This window comes from Oncorhynchus masou, unplaced genomic scaffold, assembly GCF_036934945.1.
Source record: "Oncorhynchus masou masou isolate Uvic2021 unplaced genomic scaffold, UVic_Omas_1.1 unplaced_scaffold_3212, whole genome shotgun sequence".
NCBI classification, from domain to species: Eukaryota; Metazoa; Chordata; class Actinopteri; order Salmoniformes; family Salmonidae; genus Oncorhynchus; species Oncorhynchus masou.
The window spans coordinates 1-14,128 of record NW_027009627.1 but is presented as its reverse complement, the minus strand read 5'-3'; the positions used below and the strand labels follow the sequence as shown (position 1 = coordinate 14,128).

The 14,128-nt window shown below is 41.8% G+C and overlaps 1 protein-coding gene across 1 annotated transcript in view; it reads right to left on the bottom strand.

The window, feature by feature from the left end:
- LOC135534260 (atrial natriuretic peptide receptor 2-like) overlaps positions 1-14,031 on the bottom strand; it is a gene marked incomplete at its 5' end in the record, with an annotated part of 39,345 nt that extends 25,314 nt beyond the window's left edge. Inside the window, 13 exons of the mRNA XM_064961341.1 lie at positions 4,324-4,415; positions 4,901-4,999; positions 5,706-5,858; positions 6,215-6,354; positions 7,907-7,994; positions 8,217-8,310; positions 8,560-8,679; positions 8,811-8,912; positions 9,947-9,995; positions 10,246-10,384; positions 11,020-11,141; positions 12,779-12,922; positions 13,945-14,031. Coding sequence (XP_064817413.1) covers positions 4,324-4,415; positions 4,901-4,999; positions 5,706-5,858; positions 6,215-6,354; positions 7,907-7,994; positions 8,217-8,310; positions 8,560-8,679; positions 8,811-8,912; positions 9,947-9,995; positions 10,246-10,384; positions 11,020-11,141; positions 12,779-12,922; positions 13,945-14,031 — 1,429 coding nt within the window. The remainder of the gene's footprint in view (positions 1-4,323; positions 4,416-4,900; positions 5,000-5,705; positions 5,859-6,214; positions 6,355-7,906; positions 7,995-8,216; positions 8,311-8,559; positions 8,680-8,810; positions 8,913-9,946; positions 9,996-10,245; positions 10,385-11,019; positions 11,142-12,778; positions 12,923-13,944) is intronic.
- Positions 14,032-14,128: the final 97 nt, after the last annotated feature.

The window sequence follows — 14,128 nt, the reverse complement described above, 5'->3', positions numbered from 1 at the left end:
CTATATCCTGTATATCCTGTATATATCCTGTATATATCCTCTATATCCTGTATATATCCTGTATATATCCTCTATATCCTGTATATATCCTGTATATATCCTGTATATATCCTGTATATATCCTGTATATATCCTGTATATATCCTGTATATCCTGTATGTATCCTGTATATATCCTGTATGTATCCTGTATATATCCTCTATATCCTGTATATATCCTCTATATCCTGTATATATCCTGTATATATCCTGTATATATCCTGTATATATCCTGTATATATCCTCTATATCCTGTATATATCCTGTATATATCCTGTATATATCCTCTATATATCCTCTATATCCTGTATATATCCTGTATATATCCTCTATATCCTGTATATATCCTGTATATATCCTCTATATCCTGTATATATCCTGTATATATATTGTATATATCCTCTATATCCTGTATATATCCTGTATATATCCTGTATATATCCTCTATATCCTGTGTATATCCTCTATATATCCTGTATATATCCTGTATATATCCTGTATATATCCTCTATATCCTGTATATATCCTGTATATATCCTCTATATCCTGTATATATCCTGTATATATCCTGTATATATCCTGTATATATCCTCTATATCCTGTATATATCCTCTATATCCTGTATATATCCTCTATATCCTGTATATATCCTGTATATATCCTCTATTTCCTGTATATATCCTGTATATATCCTGTATATATCCTGTATATATCCTGTATATATCCTGTATATATCCTCTATATCCTGTATGTATCCTGTATATATCCTGTATGTATCCTGTATATATCCTGTATATATCCTGTATATATCCTGTATATATCCTGTATATATCCTGTATATATCCTGTATATATCCTCTATATCCTGTATATATCCTCTATATATCCTGTATATATCCTGTATATATCCTCTATATCCTGTATATATCCTGTATATATCCTATATATCCTGTATATATCCTGTATATATCCTATATATCCTGTATATATCCTGTATATATATTGTATATATCCTCTATATCCTGTATATATCCTGTATATATCCTGTATATATCCTCTATATCCTGTATATATCCTGTATATATCCTCTATATCCTGTGTATATCCTCTATATATCCTGTATATATCCTGTATATATCCTGTATATATATTGTATATATCCTCTATATCCTGTATATATCCTGTATATATCCTCTATATCCTGTATATATCCTGTATATATCCTGTATATATCCTGTATATATCCTGTATATATCCTGTATATATCCTGTATATATCCTGTATATATCCTCTATATCCTGTATATATCCTGTATATATCCTCTATATCCTGTATATATCCTGTATATATCCTGTATATATCCTGTATATATCCTCTATATCCTGTATATATCCTGTATATATCCTGTATGTATCCTGTATATATCCTGTATATATCCTCTATATCCTGTATATATCCTGTATATATCCTGTATATATCCTGTATATATCCTGTATATATCCTCTATATATCCTGTATATATCCTCTATATCCTGTATATATCCTGTAGATATCCTGTAGATATCCTGTAGATATCCTGTATATATCCTGTATATCCTGTATATATCTTGTATGTATCCTATATATCCTGTATATATCCTCTATATCCTGTATATATCCTGTATATATCCTGTATATATCCTGTATGTATCCTATATATCCTGTATATATCCTGTATGTATCCTGTATATATCCTGTATATATCCTGTATGTATCCTATATATCCTGTATATATCCTCTATATCCTGTATATATCCTATATATCCTGTATATATCCTCTATATCCTGTATATGTCCTGTATATATCCTGTATATATCCTGTATATATCCTCTATATCCTGTATATATCCTGTATATCCTGTATATCCTGTATATATCCTGTATATATCCTGTATATATCCTGTATATATCCTGTATATATCCTGTATATATCCTCTATATCCTGTATATATCTTGTATATATCCTGTATATATCCTGTATATATCCTGTATGTATCCTGTATGTATCCTGTATATATCCTGTATGTATCCTGTATGTATCCTGTATATATCCTGTATATATCCTATATATCCTGTATATATCCTGTATATATCCTGTATATCCTGTATATATCCTGTATATATCCTGTATATGTCCTGTATGTATCCTGTATATATCCTGTATATATCCTGTATGTATCCTGTATATATCCTATATATCCTGTGTATATCCTGTATATATCCTGTATGTATCCTGTATATATCCTGTATATATCCTGTATATATCCTGTATATATCCTATATATATCCTGTATGTATCCTGTATGTATCCTGTATGTATCCTGTATGTATCCTGTATATATATCCTGTATATATATCCTATATATATCCTGTATATATCCTGTATATATCCTGTATATATCCTGTATATATCCTGTATATATCCTGTATATATCCTGTATATATCCTGTATATATCCTGTATATCCTGTATATATCCTGTATATATCCTGTATATATCCTGTATATATCCTGTATATATCCTGTATATATCCTGTATATGTCCTGTATATGTCCTGTATATCCTGTATATATCCTGTATATATCCTGTATATATCCTGTATATCCTGTATATCCTATATATATCCTGTATATCCTGTATATATCCTGTATATATCCTGTATATCCTCTATATATCCTGTATATATCCTATATATATCCTGTATATATCCTGTATATATCCTGTATATATCCTGTATATATCCTGTATATATCCTGTATATATCCTGTATATATCCTGTATATATCCTGTATATATCCTCTATATCCTGTATATATCCTGTATATATCCTGTATATATCCTGTATATATCCTGTATATATCCTGTATATATCCTCTATATCCTGTATATATCTTGTATATATCCTGTATATATCCTGTATGTATCCTGTATATATCCTGTATATATCCTATATATCCTGTATATATCCTGTATGTATCCTGTATATATCCTGTATATATCCTGTATATATCCTGTATATATCCTCTATATCCTGTATAAATCCTATATATCCTGTATATATCCTGTATATATCCTGTATATATCCTCTATATCCTGTATATATCCTGTATATATCCTGTATATATCCTGTATATATCCTCTATATCCTGTATATATCCTATATATCCTGTATATATCCTGTATGTATCCTGTATGTATCCTGTATGTCCTGTATATATCCTGTATATATCCTGTATGTATCCTGTATATATCCTGTATATATCCTGTATATATCCTGTATATATCCTCTATGTATCCTGTATATATCCTGTATATATCCTGTATGTATCCTGTATGTCCTGCATATATCCTGTATATATCCTGTATATATCCTATATATCCTGTATATATCCTGTATATATCCTGTATATATCCTGTATATATCCTCTATTTCCTGTATATATCCTGTATATATCCTGTATATATCCTGTATATATCCTCTATATCCTGTATATATCCTGTATGTATCCTGTATATATCCTGTATATCCTGTATATCCTGTATATATCCTGTATATATCCTGTATATATCCTGTATATATCCTGTATATATCCTGTATATATCCTGTATATATCCTGTATATATCCTGTATATATCCTCTATATCCTGTATATATCCTGTATATCCTGTATATATCCTGTATATATCCTGTATATATCCTCTATATCCTGTATATATCCTGTATATATCCTGTATATATCCTGTATATATCCTGTATATATCCTGTATATATCCTCTATATCCTGTATATATCCTGTATATATCCTCTATATATCCTGTATATCCTGTATATATCCTGTATATATCCTGTATATATCCTGTATATATCCTGTATATATCCTGTATATATCCTGTATATATCCTGTATATATCCTGTATATATCCTGTATATCCTGTATATATCCTGTATATATCCTGTATATATCCTGTATATATCCTCTATATCCTGTATATATCCTCTATATCCTGTATATATCCTGTATATATCCTCTATATCCTGTATATATCCTCTATATATCCTGTATATATCCTCTATATATCCTGTATATATCCTGTATATATCCTGTATATGTCCTGTATATGTCCTGTATATATCCTGTATATATCCTGTATATATCCTGTATATATCCTATATATCCTGTATATATCCTGTATATATCCTATATATCCTGTATATATCCTGTATGTATCCTGTATATAGAACACACCTTGACTTGCAGCATCCCTCTACATTGCAGCAGGTATCCTCCTATCTCCTCTAGGAGGTAGAATGTACTGGAGCTGACCTGAATCTTGAGGGCTGTATGGGGAGAGACCAACCACTTCCTTAGCATTAGCTTCTACAGTCACTGCCATAGAGATACTATGGTACCAGTGGAATTACTTCCTTAGCATTAGCTTCCACTTTCATGGTGATAGATCGTCTATTTACTTTTATGAACTGGGTGGTTCGAGCCCTGAATGCTGATTGGCTAACAGCAGACCGTATACCACGGGTATGGCAAAACATGTATTTTTACTGCTCTAATTACGTTGGTAACCAGTTTATAATGGCAATAAGGCACCTCGGGGGTTTGTGGTATATCGCCAATATACCACGACTAAGGGCTGTATCCAGGCACTCCATATTGGTCATATACCACACCCACTTTTGCCTTATTGCTTAAATAAACTATCTCTGAGACCGTATTGTTCCTGTGGAAGTACTTCCTTAGCGTTAGCATCAACTCTCACTGCCATAAAGATCCTATGTTCCCTGTGGGAACACTTCCTTAGCATGATTACCCTCGCTGGTGGACTCCATCCTAGAGGAGGTGTTGACCGTGTCTCCAAACAGACAGTAGCGAGGCATCTTGGTCCCGACCACACCGGCTACCACTGGACCTGCAGGGAGGGAAGGGGGGCAAGAGGGTGGGTGTGTGTTTGTGCATGCAATCCTGTGTGTGTGTGTGTTACCTGAGTGTATCCCAGCCCGTATCTGTAGTTGTGTGTGTGTGTGTGTGTGTGTGTGTGTGTGTGTGTGTGTGTGTGTGTGTGTTACCTGTGTGTATCCCAGCCCGTATCTGTAGTTGTGTGTTGGGTTTGTGTGTGTGTGTGTGTGTGTTACCTGAGTGTATCCCAGCCCGTATCTGTAGTTGTGTGTTGGGTTTGTGTGTGTGTGTGTGTTACCTGAGTGTATCCCAGCCCGTATCTGTAGTTGTGTGTTGGGTTTGTGTGTGTGTGTGTGTGTTACCTGAGTGTATCCCAGCCCGTATCTGTAGTTGTGTGTTGGGTTTGTGTGTGTGTGTGTGTGTTACCTGAGTGTATCCCAGCCCGTATCTGTAGTTGTGTGTTGGGTTTGTGTGTGTGTGTGTGTGTGTGTGTTACCTGAGTGTATCCCAGCCCGTATCTGTAGTTGTGTGTTGGGTTTGTGTGTGTGTGTGTGTGTGTGTGTGTGTTGTGTTACCTGAGTGTATCCCAGCCCGTATCTGTAGTTGTGTGTTGGGTTTGTGTGTGTGTGTGTGTATGTGTGTGTGTTACCTGAGTGTATCCCAGCCCGTATCTGTAGTTGTGTGTTGGGTTTGTGTGTGTGTGTGTGTGTGTGTGTTACCTGAGTGTATCCCAGCCCGTATCTGTAGTTGTGTGTTGGGTTTGTGTGGTATCCTGAAGGTCCGACACACACCGACCAGGTCCAGAGCCATGCTGGAGATCTCTGCTGCGTGCTGGATCCCATTCTCCCTGGGTATCCCAGACACCACCATGTCTACACACACACACATTGTTATTCAGTCATCTGCATGCTAGATCCCATTCTCCCTGGGTATCCCAGACACCACCATGTCTACACACACACACATTGTTATTCAGTCATCTGCATGCTAGATCCCATTCTCCCTGGGTATCCCAGACACCACCATGTCTACACACACACACATTGTTATTCAGTCATCTGCATGCTGGATCCCATCCTCCCTGGGTATCCCAGACACCACCATGTCTACACACACACACATTGTTATTCAGTCATCTGCATGCTAGATCCCGTCCTCCCTGGGTATCCCACATTAACATCACACAGATATACTGGGAGTTTTACTGTAACCACGGTGATATACTCACAGGCATCCCCTATGGTCTCCACCTTGTACACGTCATAGTTGTCGATGATGTCATCAAAAGTCGTGTAGAGCTTATTGAGGAAGTCGACCACTTGGTAAGGAGTGCTGGTGCTGGAGAGGTGGGTGAACCCTACGATGTCACTACACACACACACACACACACACACTGAGTACTGGTGCTGGAGAGGTGGGTGAACCCTACGATGTCACTCACACACACACACACACACACTGAGTACTGGCGCTGGAGAGGTGGGTGAACCCTACGATGTCACTACACACACACACACACTGAGTGCTGGTGCTGGAGAGGTGGGTGAACCCTACGATGTCACTACACACACACACACACACTGAGTACTGGTGCTGGAGAGGTGGGTGAACCCTACAATGCCACTACACACACACACACACACACTGAGTACTGGTGCTGGAGAGGTGGGTGAACCCTACGATGTCACTACACACACACACACACACACACTGAGTACTGGTGCTGGAGAGGTGGGTGAACCCTACGATGTCACTACACACACACACACACACTGAGTACTGGTGCTGGAGAGGTGGGTGAACCCTGCTATGTTACTACACACAGTATAGAGAGAATCATTGGTAAAGGTAAGAGTTAGACTGAGAGTTAGGATTAGAGTTAGGATTAGAGTTAGGATTAGATTTAGGATTAGAGTTAGGATTAGATTTAGGATTAGAGTTAGGATTAGATTTGGGATTAGAGTTAGGATTAGAGTTAGGATTAGATTTAGATAGAGTTAGGATTAGAGTTAGGATTAGAGTTAGGATTAGAGTTAGATAGAGTTAGGATTAGAGTTAGGATTAGATTTAGGATTAGAGTTAGATAGATTTAGATAGAGTTAGGATTAGAGATAGAATTAGATTTAGATAGAATTAGATTTAGATAGAGTTAGGATTAGAGATAGAGTTAGGGTTAGATTTAGAGTTAGGATTAGAGATAGAGTTAGGGTTAGATTTAGAGTTAGGATTAGAGATAGAGTTAGGGTTAGATTTAGATAGAGTTAGGATTAGAGTTAGATAGAGTTAGGATTAGAGTTAGGATTGGATTTAGATAGAGTTAGGATTAGAGTTAGATAGATTTGGGATTAGAGTTAGGATTAGAGTTAGGATTAGATTTAGATAGAGTTAGGATTAGAGTTAGATAGAGTTAGGATTAGAGTTAGATAGAGTTAGGATTAGAGTTAGATAGAGTTAGGATTAGAGTTAGATAGAGTTAGGATTAGATATAGGATTAGAGTTAGGATTAGAGTTAGATAGAGTTAGGATTAGAGTTAGATAGATTTGGGATTAGAGTTAGGATTAGAGTTAGGATTAGAGTTAGGATTAGAGTTAGGATTAGAGTTAGATAGAGTTAGGATTAGAGTTAGATAGAGTTAGGATTAGAGATAGAGTTAGGTTTAGAGATAGGGTTAGATTTAGAGTTAGCATTAGAGATAGAGTTAGGGTTAGATTTAGAGTTAGGTTTAGAGATAGGGTTAGATTTAGAGTTAGCATTAGAGATAGAGTTAGGGTTAGATTTAGAGTTAGGATTAGAGATACAGTTAGGGTTAGATTTAGAGTTAGGCATAGAATTAGGATTAGATTTAGAGCTAGCCTCGGTCCTCAATTCTAGCCTCTGTCTGTCTGTCTGTCCCCTCCCTTCCTTCATTATCTCTCTCACCTGAAGAAGACAGTAGCGCTCACATAACTCTGGGCCTGCAATGGTTTCCCCTGCCTCAGATCGTCAGCTACCTGCTTCGGGAGCATACCTGCACACACACACACACACACACACACACACACACACACACACACACACACACACACACACACACACACACACACACACACACACACACACACAGATAGAGGCACATTTGTTTCACTGGCACAACCACACTATCAATGTGCAACAGAGGAAAAACTCTCCCCAAAATGGCTTCCGCTCAATGGGGAATAATAACAGATTAGATCCAAGATGGCGTCCGTACTGTAGAGCAGTCGGTCAGTCTTCTGTTTCTCATGCATCAAATCCTGGGTCCTCTCTGCTACCAGGACCTCCAGGTGCTTACTGTATTTCTCCATCTACACACACACACACACACACACACACACACACACACACACACACACACACACACACACACACACACACACAGGCTGAAAGGGTTGTTTCATGGTTGAGATTGGGGTTAGTTTGTTTTAACATTGTTGTGAGTTTCTGATAACTTTTGAAAAGGTTGCTACTGGGTTGTGCGAACGTCTTTGTAACATTGTGTGAAGGTCGTTTTAAAGTTGTGTAAACGTTGCTGTGACGTCGCCTCTAGGTCGTACCAGGTTCATCATCATGTCCACAGGGCTAACTTTATTGGGGTTGATCCGATAGACGAACTTCCTGATCTGCTCGAAGGTGGGCCGGTGGACTGGGTTATGAGACCGGCACCTTCTGATGAGCTACGGCAACACGGAGGGGACACACAACACACACAACTCACACAGTCGTCTATATCAGACACTCGGGGAATAAACCTCCGTACTTCCATGTATTCTGCAGGACACACAACACACACCCTTCCCCTCCGTACCTCGACGTACTCTGCGGGACAGGGACAGGTGTTGTCGGCCTTGCCGGAGATTAGTTCTGGGAGTGGGGGGCACCAAGCACTCTCGAGAGAACTGTCCTCCACCTGGGGAGGGAGAGGAGAGGGAGAGGGAGAGGGAGAGGGAGAGGGAGAGGGGAGGGAAAGAGAGGTGGGGAGGGAGGGAGGGGGAGTGGGGGAAGGGGAAGGGAAGGGGAGGGAGAGGGGGAGAGGGAGGGAGGGGGAGAGGGAGAGGGGGAAGGGAGGAAGTTAGGGGGTGGGAGGGAAAGAGATGGTGAAAATACATCTAACTAATGGTTCATAGAAAGGAACTGTGTATGAATGGAGGGTGAATGGAGGGTGAATGGAGGGTGAATGGAGGGTGAATGGAGGGTGAATGGAGGGTGAATGGGGGGTGAATGGAGGGTGAATGGAGGGTGAATGGAGGGTGAATGGATGGTGAATGGAGGGTGAATGGAGGGTGAATGGAGGGTGAATGGAGGGTGAATGGATGGTGAATGGAGGGTGAATGGAGGGTGAATGGAGGGTGAATGGAGGAGTGAATGGATGGTGAATGGAGGGTGAATGGAGGGTGAATGTATGGTGAATGGAGGGTGAATGGAGGGTGAATGGATGGTGAATGGAGGGTGAATGGAGGGTGAATGGATGGTAAATGGGGGGTGAATGGAGGGTGAATGGAGGGTGAATGGTGGGTGAATGGATGGTGAATGGAGTGTGAATGGAGGGTGAATGGGGGGTGAATGGAGGGTGAACGGAGGGTGAATGTTGTCAGCTGGTATTATACATGGTTGCCTGGTTTGCAACTCAACAGAAACACAAACACACACACATAAACACACACCTACATGCCCCTTAAACAGTACAAACACACACACATAAACACACACCTACATGCCCCTTAAACAGTACACACACATACACACACAAACACACACACATAAACACACACCTACATGCGCCTTAAATAGTACAAACACACACACACAAACACACACCTACATGCCCCTTAAACAGTACACACACACACACACACACACACAAACACACACAAACACACACCAGCATGCCACTTAAACAGTATACATACACATCCACACATTCCTCCTCCAACATCCACCTACCGGGACAGGGTCACTGCGAGTGGCTATCTCCAACAGAATTATAGAGTAGCTGGAAAGAGATATACAAGTTCATAGATACTTAAAGTGAAAGTGTGTGTGGTTAGGTCCATATGTTTGTATGTGTGGGTGCGTGTGTGTTGGTGTGCGTGTGTGTGTGGGTGCGTGTGTGTGGGTGCGTGTGTGTGGGTGCGTGTGTGTGGGTGCGTGTGTGTGTGTGTGTGGGTGCGTGTGTGTGGGTGCGTGTGTGTGGGTGCGTGTGTGTGGGTGTGTGTGCGGGTGTGTGTTTGTGTGTGTGTCACCTGAAGACGTCCCCGGGCAGGGTCGGTTCCTGGTTGGATGTCTGGCACTCAGGAGGCGTGTACACCTCTCTCAGTCTCATCTGATAGGATGACAGGGGTTCCGCTGCATCCTCCCTTCGATAGATGGTCAGACAGTAATCTGGAAAGAGGTTCAGACCAGCATTTGCTCTACCTTGCCTGGAGTGATAGATGGTGGGAGTTGTAGTTTTGTGACTATCAGATGGTGGGAGTAGTAGTTTTGTGACGATCAGATGGATGTAGTTGTAGTTTTGTGACGAACAGATGGTGGGCGTTGTAGTTTTGTGACTATCAGATGATGGGAGTTGTAGTTGTGTGACTATCAGATGGTGGGAGTTGTAGTTTTGTGACTATCAGATGGTGGGAGTTGTAGTTTTGTGACTATCAGATGGTGGGAGTTGTAGTTTTGTGACAATTAGATGGTGGGAGTTACAGTTTTGTGACTATAATGTTGGTCATTAAAGCCAGTCTAGCTCAATCGAAAACCGGTAAAATGTTTGAAATTAATTCAAATAGTATTTGAACCCAGGCCTGGCTAGGTTAAAAGTCAGAGGTGAGGCCATTGATTATAGGATAAAGGTCAGGGGTTAAAGGTTACCAGTGATCTTGCAGACCAGGCGGGCAGGTTTTACAGTGTACAGGCTAGGGATTATTACAGGTCAGGGGTTAAAGGTTACCAGTGATCTTGCAGACCAGGCGGGCAGGTTTTACAGTGTACAGGCTAGGGATTATTACAGGTCAGGGGTTAAAGGTTACCAGTGATCTTGCAGACCCAGCGGTCATCCAGAACACAGTTGAGTGATTTGAGGCGGCCATGACAGATCCTGTGTTGGTGGAGGTAGGACATTCCCCGGGCTATATCTGTGGCAAAGGAGAACCTGCAACACACAGTGAGGTCAAGGGTCAGAGGTAGGACATTCCTCGGGCTATATCTGTGGCAAAGGAGAACCTGCAATACACAGTGAGGTCAAGGGTCAGAGGTAGGACATTCCTCGGGCTATATCTGTGGCAAAGGAGAACCTGCAACACACAGTGAGGTCAAGGGTCAGAGGTAGGACATTCCTCGGGCTATATCTGTGGCAAAGGAGAACCTGCAATACACAGTGAGGTCAAGGGTCAGAGGTAGGACATTCCTCGGGCTATATCTGTGGCAAAGGAGAACCTGCAACACACAGTGAGGTTAAGGGTCAGAGGTAGGACATTCCTCGGGCTATATCTGTGGCAAAGTAGAACCTACAACACACAGTGAGGTCAAGGGTCAGAGGTAGGACATTCCTCGGGCTATATCTGTGGCAAAGGAGAACCTGCTACACACAGTGAGGTCAAGGGTCAGAGGTAAGACATTCCTCGGGCTTTATCTGTGGCAAAGGAGAACCTGCAACACACAGTGAGGTCAAGGGGCAGAGGTAGGACATTCCCCGGGCTATATCTGTAGCAAAGGAGAACCTGCAACACAGAGTGAGGTCAAGGGTCAGAGGTAGGACATTCCTCGGGCTATATCTGTGGCAAAGGAGAACCTGCAACACACAGTGAGGTCAAGGGTCAGAGGTAGGACATTCCCCGGGCTATATCTGTGGCAAAGGAGAACCTGCAACACACAGTGAGGTCAAGGGTCAGAGGTAGGACATTCCCCGGGCTATATCTGTGGCAAAGGAGAACCTGCAACACACAGTGAGGTCAAGGGTCAGAGGTAGGACATTCCTCGGGCTAAATCTGTGGCAAAGGAGAACCTGCAACACACAGTGAGGTCAAGGGTCAGAGGTAGGACATTCCTCGGGCTATATCTGTGGCAAAGGAGAACCTGCAACACACAGTGAGGTCAAGGGTTAGAGGTAGGACATTCCCCGGGCTATATCTGTGGCAAAGGAGAACCTGCAACACACAGTGAGGTCAAGGGTCAGAGGTAGGACATTCCCCGGGCTATATCTGTGGCAAAGGAGAACCTGCAACACACAGTGAGGTCAAGGGTTAGAGGTAGGACATTCCTCTGGCTATATCTGTGGCAAAGGAGAACCTGCAAATCAAATCAAATGTATTTATAAAGCCCTTACATCAGCTGATGTCTCAAAGTGCTGTACAGAAACCCAGCCTAAAACCCCAAACAGCAAGCAATGCAGGTGTAGAAGCACGGTGGCTAGGAAAAACTCCCTAGAAAGGAAGAAACCTAGAGAGGAACCAGGCTCACGCAATGAGGTCAAGGGTTAGACGTAGGACATCCCTCTGGCTATGTCTGTAGCAAACGAGACCCTGCAATACAAACACAATGAGGTCAAGGGTTAGATGTCAGGGGTCAAGGGTCTGGAGTAAAGGTTAGGGAAACCCCACACAAGAGGTCAGGGGTTAGGACATCCACTTGAATCCCCAGTTGAGAGGTGTGTGTGTGTGTGTGGGTGTTTGTGTGTGTGTGTGTGTGTGTGTGTGTGTGTACAGTACCTGAATCCCCAGTTGAGAAGTGTGTGTGTGTGTGTGTGTGTGTGTGTGTGTGTGTGTGTGTGTGTGTGTGTGTGTACAGTACCTGAATCCCCAGTTGAGAGGTATCTCATCGTTCATCAGGACATCATTCAGGCTTCCTTTAGGACAGTACTCTGTGATGATGGCTACGTTAGGAATCTCCACACAGCCCCCAAAGAACTTACACAGGTTAGGGTGGTCCAGTTCCCTATTGGACAGAGGTTAGAGGTCAGAGAACTAACAGGTTAGGGTGGTCCAGTTCCCTATTGGACAGAGGTTAGAGGTCAGAGAACTAACAGGTTAGGGTGGTCCAGTTCCCTATTAGACAGAGGTTAGAGGTCAGAGAACTAACAGGTTAGGGTGGTCCAGTTCCCTATTAGACAGAGGTTAGAGGTCAGAGAACTAACAGGTTAGGGTGGTCCAGTTCCCTATTAGACAGAGGTTAGAGGTCAGAGAACTAACAGGTTAGGGTGGTCCAGTTCCCTATTAGACAGAGGTTAGAGGTCAGAGAACTAACAGGTTAGGGTGGTCCAGTTCCCTATTGGACAGAGGTTAGAGGTCAGAGAACTAACAGGTTAGGGTGGTCCAGTTCCCTATTGGACAGAGGTTAGAGGTCAGAGAACTAACAGGTTAGGGTGGTCCAGTTCCCTCTTGGACAGAGGTTAGAGGTCAGAGAACTAACAGGTTAGGGTGGTCCAGTTCCCTATTAGACAGAGGTTAGAGGTCAGAGAACTAACAGGTTAGGGTGGTCCAGTTCCCTATTGGTCAGAGGTTAGATAATATAAAATGAGAGCTTGCTAGTCCACCCATATTATTATATAAATTATAGATCTCAAGTACTTTGCTTTATTTTAATACATAACATTCCACCAGTTATACTAATACTGTCCCCATCTGACCTGTTGACCTCTACTGTCCCCATCTGACCTGTTGACCTCTACTGTCCCCACCTGACCTGTTGACCTCTATTGTCCCCACCTGACCTGTTGACCTCTACTGTCCCCACCTGACCTGTTGACCTCTACTGTCCCCATCTGACCTGTTGACCTCTACTGTCCCCACCTGACCTGTTGACCTCTATTGTCCCCACCTGACCTGTTGACCTCTACTGTCCCCACCTGACCTGTTGACCTCTATTGTCCCCACCTGACCTGTTGACCTCTATTGTCCCCACCTGACCTGTTGACCTCTATTGTCCCCACCTGACCTGTTGACCTCTATTGTCCCCACCTGACTTGCTTGACCTCTCTTCTGATGGTCTTGGACAGAGAAAAGGTCTTGGTCTGAATCCGCTTGATGGCCACCGTCCTTCCATCACTAGAAGAGAGGATCAACAGGTATACTATAGGATCAACATTATATACAGGTTTACTATAGGATCAACAGGTATACTATAGGATCAACAGGTATACTA